At 34.1% G+C, this 10,475-nt stretch overlaps 1 protein-coding gene across 1 annotated transcript in view; it reads right to left on the bottom strand.

Annotated features, from left to right (window-relative positions):
- LOC102488139 (neuroligin-1) overlaps window positions 1-10,475 on the bottom strand; it is a 502,350-nt gene that overhangs the window by 486,847 nt on the left and 5,028 nt on the right. The window contains exon 2 of the mRNA XM_027774418.1: window positions 7,325-7,477. Coding sequence (XP_027630219.1) covers window positions 7,325-7,445 — 121 coding nt within the window. The 5' untranslated portion in view covers window positions 7,446-7,477. The remainder of the gene's footprint in view (window positions 1-7,324; window positions 7,478-10,475) is intronic.

Raw genomic sequence — 10,475 nt, forward strand, 5'->3', positions numbered from 1 at the left:
AAGTCCCAGACCGAGTGGCTTGAAACTCATGCCAGTTACATGTGCATGCATGCCCAGATCCCAGGAGAAGAGTGGAGGAGAAGGGATTGTGGCATGGCTATTCCACGCGGGAGCCGGGGGGAGGGTGATTTCTCTCTCTCTCTCTCTCTCTCTGTGTGTGTGTGTGTGTGTGTGTGTGTGTGTCTCTGTCTCTCCTCCAGAGAGGACAAGTGCCGTAAGGCAAAAACCTCTAAACAAACAAACAAACAAATAAATAAATAAATAAATGTCTTACCTTATAGGATTTTTATGAGAATTTAATAAAATGAACTATACAAACTACCTAAAACTGTTTTTGGCATACAAGAATTCCATATCAACTGTGGCTATTATTACTATTATTGAGATTACTGTTACAATTTAGATGTGGAAGACAATAAAATAATGACGCCTGAGAAACTCAACATGTTCCAGCTACGGTACATCTGAGATATTCTCAAACATCTACATGGAAAGGTTGGTAGGCAGAAGTACAGAAGTTGGAAACACAAGGAGTTGTCAGTCCTGAAAAATAGTTTTGGAAAGTCACTCTGGTGAAGATGGTCTCTAGACTTATGCAGGAAGTGCTCCAGGGACATATCGTAGAGATAGAACAGACAAACATCAAGAATTCTATTAGTGTCGCTTCAACATTTAGAGGTCTCCGTAGGAGAGTTGGAGGTAGCAAAAGAGCCTGAGAAGAAGCAGACATGGCAGTGTGAGAAAATCCTTGGAGGATGGCAAGAAACAAATAGACAAGAGGGGACTAGTTAACTGTGCCCCATGCAAGGGAGAGATCAAGAGAAACAAGAACAGAGAATGTGAACAATGGAACTGGCATCTGGAAGTCCTTGGGAATCTTGACAAGGGCTTTCTTAATAGATACCAAAAATGGAAACCTGAATATCACCTCCTTAGAGGAAACTTTGAGCCTCTACGATGGAATAGCTCACTACTTATTGCACTTGTCCTTTCTCCAGCACTTACACAGGCATTTGGAAAGAGAGTTGACTTTGTACTAAATTATTACCTATGTAAAAATACAATTATTCATGTATTTTCTATCTTCCTTTATAGCTTCTAATCTACAAGAAAGCATCAATCATGTCTACCTTGTTTTTCACAATGGCCTCAGAAACTAGCAGATTGCTCCTACATAATATAATTCAATTTATAGTGAATAAATCAACACTGAAAAATGAATGAATGAATGAGCCTTTGTGCTTGTACATAAAACATATTTTTGTTCTTCTTTTAACTACTATTCACATTAACTGATATGCTTAGTTTCAGGTTATTTCTAAGTTTTGGCATAACTAGTTACTTTTGTTGTAAGCTGCTTAAAATCCTTCTTTCCAGAACAAAAAGTATCTCTTCTCCAGGAACGCATTTTAGCACTTAATCTAAAATTGATTGCCACTACCCCTTAGTAAAATGCTGCTATATAACTGATGCTTGAGAGGAGAAATCTACTGATCAAATTAACTGTCCATTGTTCCAAACTGGCTTTTAGCTCTATCCTGCTGTAAGTGAAATCACTGAATAGCTTAGCCAGATTGCATTTGGTTAGCTGAAATGACACAAGAGAAGTTGTGAGCATTTATTATGTCTTTTTATAGAAACAGAAGGTTTCTATAAATAATCATATACTAAGAATATTCTTGCATATTCTAATGACATGAAGCTATCATACAAGTCCTACATTGTTCTATGTTTCAAATAAAAACAATGTAACACACTAAAAAATTACTCTGTAGCATAGTGTGAGGAAAAGGTAATTTACATATTTTTCTGACTAATATGTTTCTTTTATCTGATTGTGATAATTACAAAATTCAATTCATTGTTCTTTTCACCATCCTCCTAGAAAATGAGGACATGCATTTTATGATCGGTTGTACATGTTTGTGGTCTATGTTTCTGAAATATTTTCTCTATAATACAACTCAAATAGGACTTCAGCATCCTATTTATGTGAGTGCATTTGTCAAAAATTATTCCCACTTTTTCAGAGCGGAAAGAATATAAATAAATAAAAGGAAAATGAAAAAAAAAAAGTCCTCTCTTCCTCTCAGTTGATTCCAGGGACAACTCACCCATCCCACCTGTGCTCCAGCACTGCCAGTTTAATGGGGAAATCCTAGACTCCAAGGAGAGTCCAAGTCCCTTTCCTTTTACCTCCCAAGAACACACTGGATGCAATGCAGGGCATTATCATTATACAAACTTTAATATTTGATTATATATTACAGTAAAATATAAGGCTCCATTTGAGATTTTTGCTTTTGGGTTTTGGGATTTGGGGAATTTTGTTTTTCCTTTTAGAGCCAGGCAGACCCAAAAGCAACTCAAAGAAACAAGAATAAGAATGATAAAACAACGTACCACTTGAGGAATTAATATTCATTTCTCTTAATACCTTGAACATCCATAGACTTTAGCAAATCTGCTCTAAGGCCTTTCAGATTCAAATATAAATCTCAATCACTACATCCTTAGTAATTTATCTGATATTTAATGTTTCTTTTCTTTTCTGTTGTTCTGATTTTTTTTTGTTCTCCTTCTACATCCAATGACTTTATACATATAAATCAGTGATTGAACACAGTATTATAAAAACTATAAATAGAATATTAATTACTAATCTTTATTGATTATTTATTTCTCCTCTCAGTTGAATGGAAAACTCTTTAAATGAAAGGGCAATTTTATATTCTTCAGAAAAGAATGTACACTTGTTGGACACAGTACTGCTATTTGCAACCGACCATACCAAAGTTATATCTATTTCTGTCATTTGTCTGATAATACTTGAATCATTATTATTATACAGAAAATTTAATAATAATTAACAAACTTTAGGGTCAGCAGGGCCATGGTGATTGAGACACTGGCCTCCTTCATGCCCTATCAGTTTGACCCCTGGAACCGGTGGCCTGCTTTCTCACTTTCCCTCTCTCTCTTTGCCTCTCTCTGGAGAGTGCACATGTCTTAGGGCAAATTAAATAATGATCATCATAATAAATAAATAAAATAAAAATAATTCTTTAAAAAAATTAACTAACCCAAGTCTAATAGAATAAGAATAAATTGAAATGCTCATTAAAATTGATGTGCAGTAAATTTAACAAACCTTGTTTAAAATGATTTAGTCCAACATGGCATTAAAAAGTAAATGAAATTCTTCAAATACAAGTAGGTGGACTAGTACTTTATTTTTTCCATGTATGAGTGGTGTATACATTAGATTACTACGTATAATATTGATTAGATTCTTTCCTCAAAACTTGCCAAATTTCTTGGTAGATATCAGTACTTCTGAAATATTTAAATTTTATTTCTAAAATAAATCACATGGTCTAGAATTATGAACTACATAGTTGCTTCCAAAATATCCACATTAAAATAAAAGTAGAGTACTCGGGCCAGCCTGTAGTTTAGTGTTTAAGGTAGCCAGATCCCACACGGCCAACTGTAGTTTGAATCCCAGCCCCGGTGGCTGGAAAAATATTCTGGCCACAACATGTCCCGAATATCAGCGGGCTGGGATTGTAACAACAGAAAAGCCTGTTGGGCTTTTCTTTTAAAAGCATATAATCAGAGCATTTCCCCCAAGTTTTCAAGATACTAATTTTTATTTAAAATACATTCAAATATTAAAAACACTACTAACAAGTATAATATATGTTAAAAGGTTACAGTTTATTTAATAACAGATGTTGAAGAAAGCACATATGCAAAGAGTTTATGTTAAAACTGGCTAAAGAGAAATATATATATATATATATATATATATATATATATAGCCAGAAGTGAAAAGTTTAAAAGATCACTGATAAGGAGCATGGATGAGGCAAGCTCAAGTGACGTTCTCAAAGGAAATGAGGGTTGAGGTCAGCAAGCAGGGTCCTGGTCCCCTCACATCATTGTTAACCTTATTAACAGTTTTTCTTACCATTAGCAATAGCATTTCCAGGAACTAAGAACATACACAACATAATGACAGTGATGGCGTACATTACACTCCAATGGAAACCTCGAAGCGTCTTGGCGAGCCGTTACAAGCTTCTGCAGAGCAATGCTATCACAAGCATTTTGTTCCTTCTATGCTATTACTAATTTGTAACAAAATATTTTTTATAACATGAAATGCTTTAAACTAGAACCAAAGCTGCTAGATAACTATATAAATTTTACAACTGGAATATCTTATGTTTACTTCTTGCTAAAAGCAAAACATAAAAAACGAAAATTGTAAGGCTTCTCCTCTGAGAGGGTAAATTCAAATCAATGCTAATTACTTTACCTGTTCCAGACATCTGATCTCTTCTGCCAATCATATCAAAGCAAACTTTCTTTTTGCTGTAGGGTGCCTGCCTTCGCCAGAGAGAGAAGAGGTTGAGAGAGGGAAAGTGAGAAATCACCCTCCCGGGGAGATGGCCATGCCACAATCACTTCTCTCCATTCTCCTCTCAAGATATTGGGCACACATGCACACATTCCCAGCACGATTTTCAAGCCTCCAGGTCCAGGACTCAAGCTGTGGTCAGCCACATGGGATTGGTTCGAGCGCCTTAACAACCATGCCATCTGCAGGCCCCGAGCCAGCGTCTTATCATTAGCCATTAGTACACTGGACACCCAATACTCTTCACACCAAAACACTCGAATAAAAACACAACTCAGAGTGTTCTCTGGTGTGGGATCAAGTCTTATTTTCTACTTAATTTCCAACATACATCCAAGTGCAAACTGGGCAGCAGTACTTTTGAATATCACATCCAGGAAACCTTTGCTTCTCTTGTTATTGTTAGACAAATTATCCACAATAACCACCTCAGACGTCTAGTCTTTATTGCTGCAGTGGTGTCAGACGAGCATTTCTTTGTCATAAATTAATCCATTTATACACCTTTTCTCAAGGCCCAACACATGTTTCAGGAATTGAGTGACCAGAATACAACTGTTACAGAACTAATGTCTTGAGATACACCCAAAACGTTTCACTGACAGAATTGTGTACTTTGTCATTTTGAGAGAAGTTCTATAAAGGACTGCCTTTGGCTGAGTACTGAGGATGATGTGTCTAAAGGAGTAAAGGAGCCAAATGAAGATTAAATATTAGATTCCAGCATAGCCCGAACAAATAGTTGTTTTTGGTAAAGTTGTCCCTCATCAACTCCAACACTCTGCCATTATATGCACCAATCAATTGTTTGAGCTCTTCACTTTTTAACTAATCTGTTGTCATGCAATTTAATCATTCAGAATATAGCATTTAAATATAAGATATGAGCATAAATGAAGGATTCGAAATGGAGAGATTGCAACAAGTCCTCACGAGTTCTGAATACATTTAAAAAAAAAGTCAAACCTTATATTAATATAAAAAAGTTTATTTTATGAAACCGTCATGTGTTTATAGTCAGTAACAGAAAAAGGCAACATAAGGTTTGGCCAGAAAACTTTCTTTTAATAAAATAAATATATGCTAAATAATGGTATGTTCAATTCTTAAAAAGGCTGTTAGCATAATTTGGAATTTAATTTTTTAATTTGCAAACTGGTCACTGCTGAGGTTTTTCACTTGAGAGTAATCGTCAATAAAATAGAGGAATAAATGATGTTATAACTGAAATGGAATGCATTAAATATATCGAAGACCCTCCCTTAAAGTGCCCCATAAAAAACAAATACTCACACTAAGATATTCAAGAATTAGGATGAACCCCTATTTATGTATTAACTGAAATGGAATGCATTAAATATATCGAAGACCCTCCCTTAAAGTGCCCCATAGAAAACAAATGTTCACACTAAGATATTCAAGAATTAGGATGAACCCCTATTTACGTATCTTCTAATGTACACGTTTTTCAAGGATGAAAAACACTGACATCTGCCAACAGAAATTTTAAGGATACCTGAAGCAATGTTAGACACTGTGGGAGAACTAATGTGACTTCCACATTAGAAGAAGCAACATTCTACATCTACCTGCAAAATCTACTTATGTTTCTATCCTATTACTTATATACTCCAAATTTCAAAGCAGAAAACTAAGAGAAAATCAAGATTTCACCCCTACATTGTTAAAATATCTCCCTCCCCAAGATATATAAACTCGATTGATAAAAATACCTTGTATTCTGTGATGAGCAGAAAGAGAATTTGGAGTTAGAACGATGATAACTAACACTGAAAAGGATAAAAACCTGATTTTCAACATGACTAAAATGTATGATACTTACAGTCATTACACATTTTTGTAAGAGGATACAATTCAAATTCAAATTTCTCTAAAAACATATTTCATGGTAAAAGAAAATAAGAGACATCTGTTTGTGTCCAAACAAAATGATAAATTATAGCTCTTTAAATATGTAGGATGGAATAAAACTTTGAGAACAATTAGATTTAAAAAATATCTTTTGTAGATTAATTGTGCTCTTCTAGCAAATTTTGCTAACTAAAATACCACAGATGAGTATGTTTTATAAAGTGACACAATATTATTTCTCAGATGTGACAACACTGATAAAAAGCTTAAACCAGTAGAACAGCAATTTTATGTTTTAAAAACTGGTTATTACATAAGACAAGATGTCTATCTCAGAGTACCTGAAAGTTATTTTAAAAACAATAATTCTATATACTTTCCTTCAAAACAGAATTTTCACTTTGACTCTATTTTGTAAATATTTTTAACAGTGTGCATTATTATCTTTTCACTTTATAAATCAATGCATGTTTTTAAAAATTAAATAATTCAGTCAAAATACACTCAGATAAATTATTCCAATTATGGGAATCCCTATAAAAGAAAATATAATGAAACCTATAAACCTCAATGGCCATCATTCCTCAAAGTCCGTCCATACACATATTCGAGAAGAGAATATAAACTTGTTTCTAAGCTCATAGCAAGCCTCAAGCAATTTTATAACATTGTAAAAAAGAAAAGTGGAAAGAGGAAAATTTGTCCGAGGACTAACTCTTCTTTGCTATGGCCTCGTCACTACTGCATTTCACAGTTCTATAAAGCCAAACCAGGAAGCACGGTCCTCAACAGTGTGAATAATTTCATTACCTCTTAGATTCACATCTTAAAATCAACCTGAAGTGCTGCCCTTTTTCAAATCATTTACACACATTTTTTAGAATTTACCAACACTACCAAAACTTTTGTTCCAAAAAAGTCAACAAGCATAGAACAAGGATAAGACAAAGGAAAGCAAAACACGTCAAAACAAAACTATCACATTCCTCATGGATTATGGTGAAAAATAAGCAAAAGATGTCTTACCAAGCACCCCAAGTCGATAGTTGACCGTGATGACAATCACATTGCCGTAACTCGCCAAGACACTGCCGTCATATAAATTGCCAGTCCCTTCCATGTACGAGCCACCGTGGATATACACCATCACAGGTTTGGGGCCCCCACTGTCCCGAATATCTGAAAAACAAACGGTTGCAATTGTTCTTACCCTCCAAAACACATATAAGGGAGCAGAGAATACATTTTCCACTTTAGGGACAAGAGGGCATACTTTTAATATAGTTCTTTAAATTACTCTTTTGGTTAAAAGTGTTTCTTAAGCAACTCATATTAAAGCTATTGTGAAAAAAAGCAATGGCCACCCATTGTTTTCTACCTAAAATTTGTTTACAAAATATAAACTAAATTACAAAACTGGGACAAATTGAAAGTAGGTGTGAATTTTAGTACATTTTGATTGACACATGAAGCAACAGTAAAATCAAAGGAAAAGATAAAATGTCATTTACTTTTAGGACTACTTTTTAAAAATGTGAATAGGGCCACTTTTTTAAAAAAAACGTTCAAAGAGGCCAATGAACAATAACATAAAGACAGTGATGTAATTGCTATTTTTAAAAAATTTCTTGTTTACTGTAAAGCTTTGGATCAAATGTGACATGATTACATTGCCATTTATGCTTTGATTTGTGAACATAAATCCAGCATTATGTTACACATTGCAAGAAGTTTTATTGCAGTACTTACTGCTGGATGTGTTTAGTAAAGGCATGTGCCTCTGTACTCCTGTGGTTGTTGTATTTAATGATATTTTTAAGATGTCATTTAAATGATATTTTTAAGAAGGTCCAGGATATTCACTCATTCTACCTACCCTTTGAGAGTAGAGGACAGACTGAACTTTTTCACTGCTTCATGTAGCTATGTACGGTCTTCAAGTTTATTTATTTTTTTAAACTTACTTTTTCCATGAGAGGGATAGAGATAGAAAGAAAAGAGACAGAGACAGAGATGGGTATTCCCTATAGGGTCAGTACACTGCCATTCACTGCCACCCTTAGCCAGTTGGGGCTATAGGCACACATGTGCTTCCTTGTCCAGCTCCCAACACATACAGGGAGGCCACAGGAGCAAAACCAGGCTTCCCACGTGGCTTCAGCGTCACTGAGCACAGTGTTACCATGAGGCACCACAGCCAGCCAGTAACTACACTTCGGCTCTATGTTGTTATCATACAGACATGAGATGCTATAGAGCTAAGTTCAAGTGCAAAGCGCCAAAATGTAGAGTGATCTTAGGGAGACTCTACAGCTATGATTTTTAATCACATATGTTTACTTTTCTATGATGCTTTTTCCTTGGTTATGTAGTTTTAAATGGCGATCTAGAAATAATATGTAAGACAACCATAAGTAATTTTAATTAGTATTTACAATGCACTGATTTCTATAGGAAAAAGAATGCTAACCTGTATATTGGAAACCATGGTTTTAACTATTAAGAAGTTTGAGATCTTTTGTATGTGGCATACCTATGACTATGAATAGATACAAAAACAAAATTTTACTGTTATATAATAGCCATGATTTTTTATACCCACAACGAAAATAAAATTATGTTGTGAATTCCTTCTTTAATGCCAATATTAAAAAGTGTCATTAAAAGTATGGTTGTTTCTTTGCTGCTGATGTTTTATGTCAAACTTAATTTTCCTACATCTTTACATTTGAGGCACTAACTCCAGAATACACTAATATGATACAAAGTCAGTGCAAAAATGATGATTATTTAGAGACTTCACATTTCCTAAAAGAAGAATAACTAATGGAAACGCCTCATTTTTTTTTATACTATAATAACATGACTTCTTTAAATGAAAATGTATTTTAGGATCAAGAATTGCAGCTCGACTCACTTGTCCAGATTTTCAAGTTAGGGAAATGTCTCACTGCAGAAGTTAGAGACATTTAAAAAAAACTATTTTAAATTTGACTTAATACCAGTGTATAAACTTATTCCCCCCCCCAGGGGGGTACTTGAGAAGAATGTCTTGTTTTGAAATAGTGAGAGGAAGATGCTTTGACATAAAAACCATCTGCTAGACATAGTTACATTGAAGAAGGAAATCTAAATTTATTTTCTCCTTGAATCCTTGAGAGAGAAAATGCTGTTCACTCATTTATAAAAATTTGGGGGCTTGCAGAGACATTAGACTTACATACAGAAAGCCACCCTTTTGAAATGATTAAACTATGTACCTTAAATGCATTGGCTACATACAGTTTTAGCTTCTGATTTTTCTAGGATAGCTGGCACTGAAAAAGTAAGAATAAATTATTAAACTGAAATCATTAACTGACTGTTCACAGCAGACACTGTACTCTGCTAATTGTATGCTTGGAGGTAGTGCAGAGGGAGTCTGTTTCAGAATTCTTCTTTAATTAAAATTACATAGAATTACAAGGCACCAACTGTGAACAGTAATGAAATCTTGGTAGAACCATTCTGTTCACCTGGAAAACAATACAGGTGCACGTGGAGAGGAGGCACCACATTTCATACCTGATAACAGAATGGGATGGACACTGTCAGAAACACTGAAAATATGACAATGTATCTTGGGAGTGATTTTATTTTTCTTTGAAAATTTGACGTCAAAAGATTACTGGTGCTTTGTTTTCAGTTTGTCTTTTCAAACTTTTTCAAAGATTCCAGCTTTATTTTAGAATGTAATATATTGAGCAGTAATTGAATATATTAAGTTTAATACATTTAATATATTAAGTTTAATATATTAAGTTCTAATAAAATGTTATACAAAATCATTTATTTTTGCTTGAAGTATCTATGAGGTTAATGCTATAAGGAATATTAATTATATAAATAGATAAAGTTATTAGATATAACAACCATTAATATTGCTAACAAGGTTTGAGGAATTTTTAAGAGATATTTTCTATTACAGTACAATTGGAATTTTTTTAAGGAATTATTTTATTTAATTTTACTTATTTATTTATTCATTTGTTTATTTCAATTTGACCGGAGAAGGACAGAGTAAGAACAAGAGAGAGAGAAAGCAGCCACCAGTCTGGGACTCGAACCACAGTCAGTCATGCGGAAGTCCAGTGCCTTTAACCACCATGGCCTCCAAGTGGAATTTTTAAGAGTGTTT

The sequence above is a fragment of the Tupaia chinensis genome, unplaced genomic scaffold, assembly GCF_000334495.1.
Source record: "Tupaia chinensis unplaced genomic scaffold, TupChi_1.0 Scaffold000430_1, whole genome shotgun sequence".
Classification (NCBI taxonomy): domain Eukaryota; kingdom Metazoa; phylum Chordata; class Mammalia; order Scandentia; family Tupaiidae; genus Tupaia; species Tupaia belangeri.